Below are 16393 nucleotides of genomic sequence, written 5' to 3'. Positions count from 1 at the left end.
TCTGTTTTAAGTTCTTTGAGAAATCTTCAAACGGCTTTTCACAGTGGCTGAACTAATTTACATTCCCATCAACAGTGTGTAAGTGTTCCCTTTATCTACAGCCTCACCAGCATCTGTTGTTTTTTGACTTTTAAAAAAAATATTCTTTCGAACTGGTGTGAGATGGCATCTCATTGTAGTTTTGATTTGCGTTTCTCTGATGATCAGTGATGTTGAGCATTTTGTTACATGTTTATTGGCTGCTTATATGTCTTCTTTTGAGAAGTGTCTGTTCATGTATTTTGCCCACTTTTTAATGGGTTATTTTTTGCTTATTGAACTGATTAAGTTCCTTATAGATTCTGGAGAATTACAGGACCTTTGTTGGATGCATAGTTTGCAAAAATTTTCTCCCATTCTGTAGATTGTTCACTCTGATGATAGTTTCTTTTGCTTTGCAGAGCTCTTTGGTTTAATTAGGTCCCAATTGTCAATTTTTGCTTTTGTGGTAATTATTTTGTTGCACTTTAAATGTAATATTTCCTAGGGATTCAGTGAGTTTTTCTAAATTGGAGAAGTCATATTTTTTCATATCTGAAAACTCTAGTCCATTAGTTCTTGATACTTACCTTCTCGCAATTTTTTTCTCGCTTCTGAGATACAACTTTCTATTCTATTTTCTATGTCTCTTTACTGTTCATTCTTTTTCACCAATTCCTTATCTCACATTGATCTTTTCTAAAGAAAACTTCAGATCTTCTGTTTAGTTTATTGTAGTGTCATCTACTATTTAAGTTATTAGTTAAATTTTTCAAAAAGTTTTAATGACTTTTTTATTTTTAGAATTTATCTTCAGTTTATTTTCAAATAGGCCCAATCATTTTTATCATGTCTTGTTCTTGTTTTATAAAATAAATGCATTTTTTTATCCCTTGAAAATTTTTATTTGCATATATTTAAAAGGCACAAGTACAATTTGTCACATGGATACATTGCAGAGCAGTGAAGTTTAGGCTTTTAGTGTATCCATCACCAATGTACTTTACACCCGTTAAGTAACTTGTCATCATCTGTCCCTCCTCCGACCCGCTCAACCTTCCAAGTCTCCATCATCTATCATTTCACACTCTGCATCTATGTGTACACATTATTTAGCTCTCATTTGTAAGTGAGAACATGCATTATTTGTTTTTCTGTGTCTGAGTTGTTTTCCTTCAGATAATGGGTTCCAGTTCCATCCATGTTGCTGTAAAAGACATGATTTCATTTTTTATGGCTGAATTGTGTTCCATTGTGTTATATATATATAGACCATATTTTCTTTATCCAATCATCCATTGATGGACATTTCTTTGCTGTTGTGAATAGTACTACATTAAACATACAAGTACAGGTATCTTTTTCATGTAATGATTCCTTTTCTTTTGGGCAGTTACACAGTAATGGGATTACTGGATCAAATGATAGTTCTATTTTAAGTCATTTGAGTAATTTCCTTATTGTTTTCCATAAAGGTTGTACTAATTTACTCATGAACAGTACATGAACAGTACATAAGAACAGTGCATTCTTTTTTTTCTCTTTCTTTCTTTCTTTCTTTCTTTCTTTCTTTCTTTCTTTCTTTCTTTCTTTCTTTCTTTCTTTCTTTCTTCCTTCCTTCCTTTTGTTGAGACAAAGTCTCACTCTGTCAGCCAGACTGGATGCAGTGGCATGATCTTGGCTCACTGCAATCTCCACCTCCCAGGTTCAAGGGATTCTCATGTCTCAGCCTCCTGAGTAGCTAGGATTACAGGTGGCTGCTACCACGCCTGGCTAACTTTTGTATTTTTTTAGTAGAGACAGGGTTTCCCCATGTTGACCAGGATGGTCTCAATCTCCTGACCTCAGGTGATCCACCCGCCTCGGCCTCCCAAAGTGCTGGGATTACAGGTGTGAGCCACCGCGCCCGGCCAGAACAGTGCATTCTTTGTATAGCATGTTTTCTCAACCACTTATTTTCTGTGATACTTTTTTTCTGTATCTTAACAAAGTGTTATTTTATAATCCCTTAAGTTAGCTCCATTATCATGAATCTTTTGAGTGTGAATGTTCCCATTCATTGTGTCCAATGTCTGGCATGGCAGTGGGTTTCTAGTTTGATTCATAGTTTTAAGCTATGTGAGCTCATCTTTGGTAGAGGTTGGCTTCCATGGGAACTATTTGTGAACTGTGAATTGTAGCATTTCCACATGAGAGTTCAGTTTCATCTCAGTTCTCATTGATTTCCTTATTTCTGAACTGCTCTTTTCTTTATTTCCTTCTTTCTTCCCTTCTTCCCTCTTGCTTTTTTCTTTCCTTTTGTCCTTCCTTCCTTCCTTCCTTCTTTCCTTCCTTTTTCCTTCCTTCTTTTCTTTCCTTTGTTCCTTCCCTCCCTCCCTTCTCTCTCTCTCTCTCTCTCTCTTTCTCTCTCTCCATTCCAAAAGTCAAGAATTGTCTATCTCAATTGGTTATTTTACTTTATTGCTGTTGAGCTCACTTACATATTTCTTACTTGGGAAGGATGGTTTTTGCTGTTTCTTGTATAGGTGCCCTTATCTATATTCTTCATTTTTATGAATGACATTAATAATATCCCAAATGCCAAAACTCAATACCTGATAAAATTAGTTTTCATGTTGCCTTATTCTCTATATGTCTTTAGATATATCTAGTTTATTGCTGTTTTGTTTTGTTTTATCATCCCCACTGTCTCTGCTTTAGTTCAGTCCCTTATCATCTCTCTTGTGGACAACAGCAATATCCTTTTCTCACTGGTTTCTGTGCTTTCCATCTGCCCTTTTCCAACCATTGCTACATTGCTGCTAGATTTATCTTTCTAAACACAACTCTGAGTATGTGAATTCACTACTTAAAACCTATTAATGGTGTGCTTTCCTCATACTGAAAATTAAACTTGCTTGATTTTGTGGATTTGCTGAGTCTTATTTCCTGATATCTCTTCACACCTATGTTTCTGCAATATCAGAATATTTCTAGTTTCTTGATTTGCCCAACTACTTTAGGCCTCTATTCCTATATATATATCCTTTTCCTGTAAAATTCTTACACTTCTGTCTTGCCCTATTTATTTCTTATACCCCTAGTTTGTTCATGCTGCTATAACAAAATTTAGACTGGGTAATTTTTAATGACAGAAATTGATTTCTTATAATTTTAGAGACTGAGAAGAGCAACATCAAGGTACCAGCAAATTTGGTAGCTGCCAAGGGCCTGTTCCTCTTAGAAGGTTCCTTCTGTATGTCCTCATGTGGTGCTGGGGCAAATAAACTCCCTCAGGCTTCTTTTATAAGGGCAGTAATCCCCTTCATGAAGGTTAGGCCTAATCACATTTCAAAACTCTCCACCTCTTAATACTATCACATTGGGGATTAGGTTTCAACATGTGAATTTGGGAATCGGGGAAACCATTCAGACCACAGCATACCCATACTTATGCTTGAAAATCAACGTAAATACTACTTCTTTTTTCTAAAGGAATTCCTGACTAGCCCAAATCTGACACATGGTAGCCATTGATTCATTTGTATAATGGCTATATCCACTTAATTTTTTATATTCAAACTCCATGTATATAATTCCTATAACCATTCTTTGTATAACATATTCTCTGAACTACTTATTTTCATTGACACTTTTGTCTTTTGAAAAACTAATTTTCTTTGTTTCTTTGATTGTGTGACACTCATAAACACACCCTAACAGAAGGCTTTCTAATACCATCAGATTCTTTACCTGAGTCTATTCACTTTTTTTTCCAGCCTATCAATTGTCCTTCCATGTTATAAATTCCTTAGTCTTGGGGTTCATTGTGGAGGCCTCTTTAGGACGAATGGAGATCAAGTTGGTTCAGTATGTAGATGTCCCAGAATGGTATTGTTGCAAAAGGCATGAAAGAACACATAGGAATAAAGATGAAAAGAGACTTCACAAGATTTATTGAAGAACTAATATTCTAGAAATCATGGGAAGACTCTGGTCCTAATGTTGATAGTGACCCACCAGACTCTGAGCACACAGAATAATTGCTCTGCTTCTCAATTCTCCAGTTGACAAAACACAGGGATTAGAGTAGGGAGTTAATAATGCTTCTGTAACCTGAAATTCTTTTGCTCTTATTGTTAAATTGCCCAAGTTAAATTATTTGCATGAGAGGAGGAAAAAATCTTTAAAAATAATAGTTGTCATGAATTCTATAAAAATTAAATAATTTTAAAAGGATAAACCCTATTTTAGCAAGTAAATATGTGAGTATATGAGAGAATAATGTTAATAAAAACCATTAAGCTGACTATCAAGATATTAGAGACGTGGGCAGAAAACATAAAGACTTCAAAATATATGTTATATAGTTAAACATCTGGCAGATTTATAAAGCTTTGTAAAAATCAGCCATAGAAATTGCATTTTAAAGAGTAAAAGTGAACAGTTTTAACAATGGGAAAAGGCTCTGTACTAGCACTAACATCAATTAGAAAATAAAGCATTCTGATTTTAATTAATGGATGTTTTCATGGTGTCTAATAAAAATATAATTTTAAGGACTTCAACATTTTAATCTGAGAAAATATCGTTGTATTTAAAACAAGTGTATTTTTTTAAATAAGCAAACACATTTACATTCATCAATTATAGTAAAACAAAAGCTCAAGAAATCCCAGAGCATATAATTTCATGAACCAAGAATAAAATGAGCTCTGGGCTTATGAACAAGATCTGCCCCTGAATAATCTCCAGAACTCTGTTCATTTTATGCGGTAGTTTAAGTTTTCTTCTGTCTTGGCCCAACTTATAAACAACAGAAATCTGAGTCGTGGGAATATAATTTATGAACAGAAAAGATTACTTGTCTGTGAATTGTGTTCTGAAGATGAAAGTAAATATACAAGAACATACGGTATTCCATTAAAAGTTGCCAGATCATAATTATGTGGCAAGACAGTTATCAGAAATTAATCCATCTGTTGAGAGCAATTGAAGACACTATCCTAATGTAGGCCCTTTTGAGGAGACAGCATTAACAGAAAAAAATTCATAGCAAAGGCTTGAGGGGGGAAATGAATCCAATCCAGCCTGAAAAAATCTGCACCAGGTTTGAAAAATCACCCCATCCTCTGGTGTAAGTGATGCTAAGAAGCACAAACTGCTTTTTGAATCTAAGTCCCTGTGTTTTCTGTGAAGGAGCTGTAAGTGGGGTGGGACAGAGATGGCACCTGGGGATTCTGAGGCACCCGCTCCTCTCTGAGACAGACAGGGATCAGGAGCCGGTCTGGGACCAGACCACCAGCAACACACCAGAGGATGTTCTGTAAATAAGACCATGGCACTTAAGAATATTAACTACCTTCTCATCTTCTACCTCAGTTTTTCACTGCTCATCTACATAAAAAGTAAGCATTTCCCACTTTGGGCATTTTTTCTGGTTTATTTCTGGCTTATTGTGTTTCTTACAAACAATGGATAATGTTACATGTTCTATAAAATACAATGCTAAAAAGGAAGTTTTTGTTTGTTTTTTTAAGTGTCATGTGTTAAAGAAATCAGTGATACCAGTTAATGTGAACAGTCAATTTTAAGATTCTATGATTTCCAGTAGGTATTCAGGTACAGAAATTTTGTTTGTAACCTTTGTAGCAGTGAGCTGGAGAATGAAATGGTCACATAGATGAGAAGATATTTTGTTGTGTATACACTTTTACAAAATAGATTTAGCGCTTACAAATTGATACCCTTTAAAAGGAAGTTATTCATAAGCTATATTTCATTTTATTCCCACGTACTATATATTTATCTTCACTTTTAAATAACTCTGTATTGCAACATTTGCTCTCATAATCAAGGAGATAGTCTGAATGTTTCCCAGAGAGTAATGATTCAAAGTGTTTCTTTCACCAGATAAATGGGCTTTTACTGTTATGTGTTTCTGTTTTATAAATGAAGATATTATTTTCCACAAACTTCCCCAAATAGAAACAAGAGCAATGTTTCTGAGATAATCTTGTCAGTTCTATGGCAGGATGGAAAATCAGAGGAGACCAAATGGCCCCAGCAGTGTGTTTATGAAGGACAGTAGCTATTGAACACGTTTAAAACGAAGACAGAGAGAGTGTGTGCTTGTCAAAGGGGCCATGTGATTTGTGTCTGTTGAATCTGAATATCAATAAGGCAAAGCATAGAGCAGCTGCCGTTGAACAAGACAACTTGGCATTAGCACACAGTGTTGTGTAATCTGGGTCACCTTCTGTGGCTGCACCAGTGAGATTGTTACTTGTATGGTTTACAGTTGAACATATATTAGACTGAGTGAAGAAATAAGTAAATGCTGTGGGTAGGTAGCTGATGGCAGGTACAGAAAAACCAACTCAAACTTTAAACAAATGATCAGTAAAATACTTGACTGCAACACACACGCACAAAGGAATTTTTTCAGAGATATATTTGTTAAACAGTTGTTATTTAAATAGTTATTTACCCTCCTTGAAACTTAATGTGAGCCCCAGGTAATGAGGAATGAGGAAGAGAAGTGCTGTGTTTAGTTGTGCAGGTAGGAAGAGAAAGGGAGAAAAATAAGACATAAGATGAATGTGAAGTGAGTTTATGGTGCGTTTTATGGCAAAGAGCTTTGTCATTCAATGCAATATATATGAAAATTCCTAGAGTTTGCTGTAGTTTGTTTTAAGGGAAATGAATATGTGATATCTTTAATTAAAAAGATAACTATGAATCGATACTTACATATACATCATTTGTTTTTGCTCTCTTTGAGTAGGTAATTTTATTGATAGATTCTAAATACTTTGTAATTATTTGATTTGTTCTCCAGCACAGTATTGTTATTCATTTAAAAAAGTAAATTTGAAGTCTCATTTTCTTCAATTTTTAAGTAGGTAGACTTTTGTCTGTGTTAATATATTTGTTGGCAAGATATAATCATATTGCCTTCCCAATCAAAACATGTAGTTTAGACCTTGTTAGCTGAGTTTTTCCTTCCTACCTGACTTTAAAACATTCAGCTATCTAGGATCAGCCTTCCTTTCTACTCTTATCACCTAGTATTCTTGACATAAATTCTGTGTTCCAGACAAGGGAATAACATAATATTTAGTAGTAAAAATTGCTAACATTGTGTTAAGCATTTTCTATCTCCTGTATGTCATTTACTTCTTTCAACAACCCTATAAGATAGATACTATTAAAGTAATTCACATTTTATAGAAGATGAAACAAAGATTCATTCACTATACCAGTGTATCTCAAACTTTGAGGCAACTCAGAGAGTTGGAATGCCTGGTTAAAATGTGCAGCCTCTCAAGTCTAGCCCCAGGTACTTACTGTCTTTATAGTAGATCCTGGGAACCTATAATTTAATTAGCTCTTCATTTCAAATACAGGTGACCAGAAGTTCTGACCTACACAATAAATCTTTATTAGGAACCTACTACATAATGATGCTAGGAATCATCAGAATAGTTAAATATAAACTATATTTAAATATAATATAAACTTTATATTTACAATATAAAATTTATATTTAAACTTTAAATTTAAATATAAACTATATTTAAATATAAACTATATTAAAAATAACTATAGTTAAATATAAACTATAGTTAAATATAAAATCTTTCTCTTCAACGAGATTATTTAGGAGAAAAGAGAAACAATATGAGCTTTATAACTGTTGTTCACTCTTACACACATAATAACCCTGTCAAGTAGAATTTATTATTAATTCCATTTTGCAGCTGAAAAAACTGAGGCACATAGAGGTTTATTAATTTGTCCAAGGCCATACTGCTAGTGAATGGTGGATCTGGAATGTGAACCTGGAGATCTGGCTCTGGAGTGTGGGCTCTTAACTTACATGTAGTTACTCCCGTGAGGTGATAATGCATAAGGGCTTTAAGACGCTGCTTGGAACATAATAGCAAACAAAGAAATGTCCATTATCCAGGTACGGTGGCTCAAGCCTGTAATTCCAACACTTTGAGAGGCTGAAACGAGATCACTTAAGCTTAGCTCAAGACCAGCCTAGGCAACATAACAAGACCTCATTTCTACAAAAAAAATGTAAAAAATTAACGGGGCATCATGGTATGTGCCTGTAGTCACAGCTACTCAGGAGGCTGAGTCAGGAGGGTCGCTTGAGACAGGGAGGTCAAGGCTACTGCGAGGCGTGATCCTGCCATTGCACTCCAGCCTGGCAAAAGGGCTACATCCTGTCTCAAGAAATAAAAAGAAAGGGATAAATAAATTTCAGTTATTAATATCATATTAGTTGAAGGAATCAATGATTCTTCCTTTGAACTTTGAACTATGTTCCCTTAAATTTAAGAGAAAATAATCACCTCCAGTTCCATACTGTATTTTGTATCTAAAGTTCTGCCTTGCTTAGCTACCAGGGGAATGCTGTTTTTGTTTTCATCAACCTTTATGTCCTTCCAGTTGAGGACATGTGACATGAGGAATATTAGAGCAGAGTGCAGGAAGTGACGTTCACTTTCTGTTCCTGAGCAGGTAGACATTCTCCTAACTTGGAGTGGCAATGAATGTGTCCTGATTGTTTTCATACCTGTTCCATGATTTTGCAAAACTGGTTCTAATGTGTGGGACCAAATAAATTTTAATAATTCAAGAAGAGATATTATTTTTTGCTTCTGATGTATTAAAAGAGAAACTTATTAGAGGGAGACTCTCCTGTGATCCATTATTTGGAGACTGTCTTAAATAATGAGAGTTCTTTATAATAAACTCTTTTTGGGACCTCAATGTATGAATCTGTCCTGAAGAGTTTTAAAGAAACGACCATGCCATGAATTAGAAAAGTAATGTCTGTGTCTCTAGTCCTTTATATTTGGGGGTAAACTGAATATTTTCAATGTAAATGCCACATCTAGATGAATTTAAAAGTAACTGTTTTTATCTACATTTAAAGTATGATCACAACATGTAAATAAAATGTGGTTGGACAAAACTACTTTAGAGTTACTAGAACAATGTTAAAGAATTTAGGGTAGCATCCAGTCTTCTAAAAACCATTAACAATTGTTAAGTAATTGATTTGAATGGAGTTATTTTAAAAAGTACTTTCTAATATACCTAAAAGAATGAAGAACAAATAGAGATTAAATAAGAACTAACTGAATTTGCTTAATAGGTCAGAGAAGGTTGATGTTAATCATTAGGAAGTAATCACATACTCTTAAAATTCTATGTGTGTAGAAACATTGAAAACTTTGATCTTCACTGTGCAAGTTAATATCCTTGCAGCGGCATTTTGTAAAGTGCCTACCTAATTATTAGTGTGAGAAAAAGGTATCCTTTTGCTTCTTCATAAGTGAAATAATCTCATCAGTTTACAGTAAAATCATCACTACTCCGTGAAGGTTACCCAGGGTTTCCTACATCACACAGCAGAATTAACTGTGGCTTCTTTTGTTAGATACTTCTCTTAGGCAAATGAGATTTTCTAGAGAATTGTATGCTTTCTTTTTCATCATTGATGATTTTCAAAAATTATAATTTGTGGTCTCACAATATCAAATACTGAAATTCAAATGGACAAGAAAAGTTAGAGTGAGTGTTTAAGCAAATTGTGGTACATCTATATAGTGGAATATTATTCAGTTATAAAAAGAAATGAACCATCAAGTCACAAAAGCACATGGAGGAACCTTAAATAAATATTGCTATGTGAAAGAAACTCGTCCAAAAAGGCTACATATTGTATGATTCCAATTTTATAACATCCTATAAAAGACAAAACTATAGAAGAATTATCAGTGGCTGCCAGAGAATCAAGACTGCAGAGAAGAAGCACAGGGGACTTTTAGAATAGTAATTATTCTGCATAATACTTTAATGGTAGATTTGTCAAAATGTACAGAATTTTACAGTACGAAGAGTCTACCCAGTTGCGTGCAAATTTAGAATATCATTTAGGAAATCCAGGAAATCTCAGGAATAATTCAGACTCTGACACAACAATCTAACTGCATTATAAATGTATGAAATAATCTCACAGAGGGGTTGTGAAAAAAACTGTTCACCTAAGTAGTTTATGTAAATTTCCTTAGCTATTACCTGACATGCTTTCACTATTCTAGTATCCCATCCAAGATATCACAGTACATTTTGCTGTCTTGTATTTTGAGGTTCCTCTTGGCTGTGACAGTTCCTCAGGCCTTCCTTGTTTTTGGTGACCTTGAAGGTTTTGAGTTCTGGCCAGGTATTTTACAGATTTTCCCAATATTGAAGTTAGTTTTACGTTTTCCTCATGGTGAAACTGGAGTTATAGGCTATTAGAATGAAGACCACAAAGGCAAAGGGTTATCCTCATAACATCATATCAATAATATTATCAATGATTTATACACTCAACATGATATGTGGCTGCTGATATTGACCTTAATCACCTGGGAGGTGATGTTATCAGGTTTCTCTGATAACTGTAAAGTTATGTCTTTTATTCTTCTCCATACTGTACTCTTAAAAAAGGAAGTCACTATATTAGCCCACACTTAAGAAGTTTGGAGTTATGATCACTCTCCTGGAGGGAAAAATTTACATAAATTTTTTGAAATTCTTCTGCATAGGAGATCTGGCTCTTCTTTTTCATTTATTTATTTTTTCAATGGTTTATTTGTATCAGTATGAATTTATTGACATTTATTTTATACTCTGGGTTATAATTCAATACTACTTTATTTTGTTACTCAAATTGTTCCAGCTTTGGCCTGTGGGAGTTCTTTTCAGTTGACTCCTATTTTCTTTTGACATACTCCCCATCAATGTGGGGTGCTTTTTTAAAAAGGATTTTCTTCCTTTCTGGCGCTACAGTCTGTTTCAGACTGATCTTGTGTATTTCCTGACCCAATCCTACCATAAACCACCATTTCTCCAAGGAGCCCTGTTTCCTTTTATTAGAGAATGGTAACCCAAACCAAGATCTGAATGTCAGGTGTGCTTGTTGCTGCTGGGGTATCAGGTCTTTTAGGCAATCTCAGCTGAAAGAGCACAGAAATATGTCTGTGAACTAGTCTATGTATATACATGTTTCTATAAATATCTCTACATGTAAATCTGTGCTTGTCTGTATTAAGCCAAATATGAGTTCATATTGATGCCTCTAACTCCATTTTCACATGGATCATTCTAGCTGTCTCCCCTTGCTTGTCTATAAATTCCAGTTCCAACAGTGAGAAACCTGATTTCCACTATCTGCCATTTATTCACTTGTTTAAATTCAGTATACATATATAGCAGTATTAGACTGTTAACCCATACTCCTATGGGAAACAACTTTATCTGTTTAAGTAAGTCCTTATACCTATTTCCTTTTGTTTTTAATTTTTCAGAGTCTTGTTTCCAAAACTACTTAGGTGAACAGTTTTTCCCCAACCCCTTCTGTGAGATTATTTCATACATTTGTAATGCAGTTAGATTGTTGTGTCAAAGTCTGAATTACTTCTTGGGATTTCCCTGATTTCCTAAATGATTTTCTAAATTTGCACGCAATTGGATTGACTCTTTGTACTGTAAAATTCTGTACATTTTGAAAAGTGCACCATTAAAGTATTATGCAGAATAATTACTATTCTAAAACTCTCCTATGCTTCTTCTCTGCTGCCTTGATCCTCTGGCAGACACTGATAATTCTATGTCTCTATAACTTTGTCTTTTATAGGATGTTATAAAATTGGAATCATACAATATGTAGCCTTTTTGGATGAGCTTCTTTCACATAGCCAAATTTATTTATTTAAGGTTCCTCCATGTGCTTTTGTGACTTGATAGTTCCTTTCTTTTAATTACTGAATAATATTCCATTATATAGATGTACCACAGTTTGCCTAAACACTCACCTACTGAAGGACACCTTTGTTGCTTTCAGTTTGGGGCTATTGTATTAGTTTCCTACGGCTACTGTAACAGTACTACAAACTGGGTAGCTTAAAGCAACATAAATTTATTCTCTCATAGTTCTGGAAGCTGAAGTCTGAAATCAAAGGTTAGAGGCACCTTGCTCGCTCTGAGACTCCACTTGGAATCCTTACCTGCCTTTTCCTGGCTTCCAGTGGTGTCATTCAGTCCTGGGTGTTTCTTAGCTTGCAGCTGCATCACTCTAGTCTCTGCCACTATCATCACATGATGTTCTCACTTTATCTGTCTACCTCTCTTCTAGTGTTCCTCTTTTTTTTTTTTTTTTTTTTGGAGACGGAGTCTTGCTCTGTCGCCCAGGCTGGAGTGCAGTGGCCGGATCTCAGCTCACTGCAAGCTCCGCCTCCTGGGTTTACGCCATTCTCCTGCCTCAGCCTCCCGAGTAGTTGGGACTACAGGCGCCCGCCACCTCGCCCGGTTAGTTTTTTGTATTTTTTAGTAGAGACGGGGTTTCACCGTGTTAGCCAGGATGGTCTCGATCTCCTGACCTCGTGATCCGCCCGTCTCGGCCTCCCAAAGTGCTGGGATTACAGGCTTGAGCCACCGCGCCCGGCCTCTTCTAGTGTTCTTCTAGGGAAATCAGTCATGTTGGAGTACATTTACCCTAATGATCCCATCTTAATTTGATTACATCTGCATAAACCCTATTTCAAATAAGGGCACATTCACAGGTACTGAGGGTTAGGACTCTGACATACCTCGGGGACACAATTCAACCTATAACGTCTACTATGAATAAGACTCTGATATGTGATTAAAAAAACACTTGGTTAATACCACTTTTATTGGGTAAAATTGGTTTATAATGGATTTTTTTAAACATAGTAAGTGCTCAATAAATATGTGTGGAGTAAATAGTTGTTATGTTTCAAGAAACATGATATAGATATCCTTGTATTAACATGTGGTAGAAGAAAGATTATGCTAAACAATGTGCCCACATTGTTCTCTTCTTTTTCTCCTTCTTTACACTGTCCCTACCTTTTACATATTCAGCCTTTCACTTTGAATTAAGTGTTCAGAAATTTCCTCCTATGTAAATTTGCCCTGTGAAATTAACTTAGAGTCTGATCAATATGTAAAATAGCACTAGATTTAGGTGTAAACATGCTTTCATATTTCCTCATGACAAACAGTTTAGCTGTCTTCCATATTTGAACGTTCAGTTCTTTAACCTACTTTTTTTCACAAACTGCATTCATTACTTAGGGCACCGAAAGATTACTTTCCTTTATTATTGATTCAAAACAGTGATTGCAAGTTATTTTACTGTGCATGTGTTATTTGTTGTGTTTATTAATAAAATGTCATCTTTTATTTTATTTACATATTTTTGCCTTAACAATAAACAGTAAAATTTCTGAAAGGAAGAAGGTACTCAGTCACCTAGTATTAGATGATATTGGTTGCTATGGTTAGCACCCCTTATCTGTCATCTAGTGTCTTCCTAGTTTAATGAAAAGTAGTGATTTCTTCAAAGTTTCGATGCAACATGTTAAGTAGATTGTCTTATATTTCCTGGTTTTTGTCTTCAGAAGAGTTCTATTAAAAGCAAAATCCAAGGCAGTGTACTTTTAATAACAACAGTATGGAATACAGCAGTATGAGATACAGTCATGCTGTATCCCATTAGCATGACTATTTGGAGTTGAATGGTTTGGATGGAACATACATTTTACTGATTTTAGAGGTAACCAAGGTAAAGTTAGTTGTCCCTAGCCTTAAGATAGGACAATTAACAAATATTAAAATTTACTTTTTTTCCCATAGTTTTTTCATTTACTGATTTATCCAATACGTATTTATTGAGGGCCATAAGTCTATATATCTGACAATGTTCTAGGCTCCAAGGGTGCAGTAGTGAACAGAAGAGACCACAATCCTTGATACTGTGAAATTTGCACTTCAGTGGCGTAAGACAGACAAAACCAAATAAATAAGTAAATCATGTAATTGTGAGCTGACAAAAAGTGCTATAGAAGAAAGCAAAAGCAGAGTAGCAGAGAGCAGCTGGACCGTGAGGATATCACAGTTAATAATATTTTGACAAAGAAAATAGCAAGTGCAAAGACCCTGAAGCAGGAGTGTGCCTATAGTGTTTGAGATACTGTAAACTGTCCAACATAACTGAAGTGGATTGAGTAAAACAGGGCAAATTAGGAAAGGTGTCAGGAGTTTTACTATAAGTATCTCTCATTCTTACAATCATACTACATAGTAGCCATTAAGCCCATTAGGACACCTTAAGCAAATGACAGCCTAGGGTACGTACTAAAAACACAGCTACAAGGGAATACAACTGAGATTTAAACCAAGTTTGTCAGATTCTAAACCTCCCACAAGCTCACATCAGCTTATTTATTCCAAAAGATAAACACTGAGGAATTTAAGAGGCCAGTTATTAAAGCGTTGGTGGCTTAAAATCAGCCACAGTGGAAGTAATTTCATCACGGAATTTGGCAAACACTATAAATCAGGGTTTGGGAGGTTGTTTTTGTTTTTTTTTTTTTCCCCAAAAAAACAGTTAGTCCTAAATAATAAAAGTTTTCATTCTACCTTTAAAATTTTTTCAAAGTAAAATGTTTATAATTTCAACCACTATCCCACTCTTGTGACTAAAATCTGCCAAGGCAGGAATGACTGATATGTAACCTAGATTAACCTCATTGTGTAGTCCTTTTGGTTCTCCACGTAATTGTCCTGATAATTCCCAGATGGATGACTCTTTTCTCTACATTCAGAATTCTTGGAACCTTTAAATACTTATTTTACTTTAGGCAAATTAGTGAGAGCAGAGTGCTAATGAGGCTGAGTTTATGGTTCAATCTCAACACAATTCAGTTTGCTTTGCACAGAGACCAGCTCTGTACAACAAGTAATTATGTCTGGTCAGATGGTCTGAAATTTGTAGTTTTGAATACAAGGAGAGAAAATGAAATTACCTCAACAAATTAAGCAACACCATTGAAATAATCAGTTGCTGATTATTTCAGTTATTGCGGTTTGCCGCAATAACTTTTTCACACAGGTGATGCATTATTATTATTGTGTTTCTGTCTTTAATTTTCCTTATCCATTATTCTTTTAATATAGCTGAAGAATAAATATTTATATTCAGCATTAATTTTTAAATGAGTAGTGTCAGTGAATCCAGATTCTGGCTCTGGCCCACAATTAGTTATGTATCTATAAATGCATCATTTAAACTTTCTGGGTCTCTAATTTCTCACTTGTAAAGTGAGGGGGTTATATTATCTAATTACCACATTTTTTCAAGACCTACATTTTATGATTTCATGATTATTCTAATTGAATAGTAGACATTGATGAGCAGAGTGTTTTTAGTGACCTCACTCTACATGATCCAGCTTCCACTAGGTTATATTGCAACAAAAAGCAAACCCAAAGTCTTAGTGTTAAAACAACAAGGTGCATATCTTGTTCCCACCACATATTGCGTGCAAATTGGCTGCAGCTCTGCCTCATTTGTATGGTTCATTGCTATAGTGAATGTTTGTTCCCTCTCCTCAAACAAATATATATATTGAAGCCCTAATCTCCAAAGCGGTGGTATTAGTGGGTGGGGCCTTTGGTAGGGGATTAGGTCACAAGGGTGGAGGCCTCACACATGGAATTAGTGCCCTTGTAAAAGAGACGTCCAATAAATTCCTTACTCCTTCCACCATGTGCGGACACATGGAGAAGATGGCCCTCTACCTATGAACCAGAAAGTTGGCCCTGGACAGACCCCATATCTGCTGGTGCTTTGACCTAGGACTTCCCAGCCTCCAAAACAAGAACGACAACAAAAATTTTCTTGTTTATAAAGCCACGTAGTCTATGATAGTTTGTTTTGGCAGCCTACATAGATTAAGACATTCATTTTAGGACACAATCTGAAGGGGCAATCCCCTTTAGAGAACGCTGTTTTAATGGCAGAGGGAAAAGGGTAATGGAGGAAGCATATAATAGCTCTTAAAAGCTTCAGCTTGGCTTTGACATACCTCAGTTTGGCTCACCTTTCATTAACAAAAGCAGGTCATGTGGCTAAGCTTGACATCAACAGACTAAAGTCCATATTCAGGCATAAAATATTTGGAACAAATGATGTTTTCTACTCCATCTTTTTTCTTCTTTCCAGCTTCCAGGGATCAATTTATAAACAAATTTCTTTAAATAACCATTAAAATAAATATTAGAAATTTAAAAGACTTGACAAAAATATTATTTCAGCAACTATATATTAAGCAGCTAAAATGAGCAAGGTCCACTCTTCTCCAGGCATGTACACTCTAGTGGGGTGGGCATGTGTGAAAAGGCTGTACAGACATTTTTGCCTAAGAAAATCATCATACTTTTTAAAATGATGTCAGAAGTCTGTGCATGGATCTGGCTACTATTTTCACATGTAGATAGTGGTAGAAATTTTATTCTGAAA

At 35.1% G+C, this 16393-nt stretch overlaps 1 protein-coding gene across 5 annotated transcripts in view; it reads left to right on the top strand.

The window, feature by feature from the left end:
* Positions 1–16393, top strand: part of CRB1 (crumbs cell polarity complex component 1) — a 274285-nt gene that overhangs the window by 63914 nt on the left and 193978 nt on the right. The window contains exon 1 of one of the 5 annotated variants that reach the window (XM_007989061.3): positions 4412–5405. The exons of 3 other annotated variants lie outside the window; for them this stretch is intronic. In XM_007989061.3, the coding sequence (XP_007987252.3) occupies positions 5336–5405 (70 nt within the window). In that variant the 5' untranslated portion in view covers positions 4412–5335. Of the gene's footprint in view, positions 1–4411; positions 5406–16393 lie in introns of those variants that run through there. One more of the 5 variants, XM_007989056.3, reaches the window with a different exon arrangement.

This window comes from Chlorocebus sabaeus, chromosome 25 (genome assembly GCF_047675955.1).
Source record: "Chlorocebus sabaeus isolate Y175 chromosome 25, mChlSab1.0.hap1, whole genome shotgun sequence".
Classification (NCBI taxonomy): Eukaryota; Metazoa; Chordata; class Mammalia; order Primates; family Cercopithecidae; genus Chlorocebus; species Chlorocebus sabaeus.
This window is presented reverse-complemented; position numbering and strand designations above follow the sequence as displayed.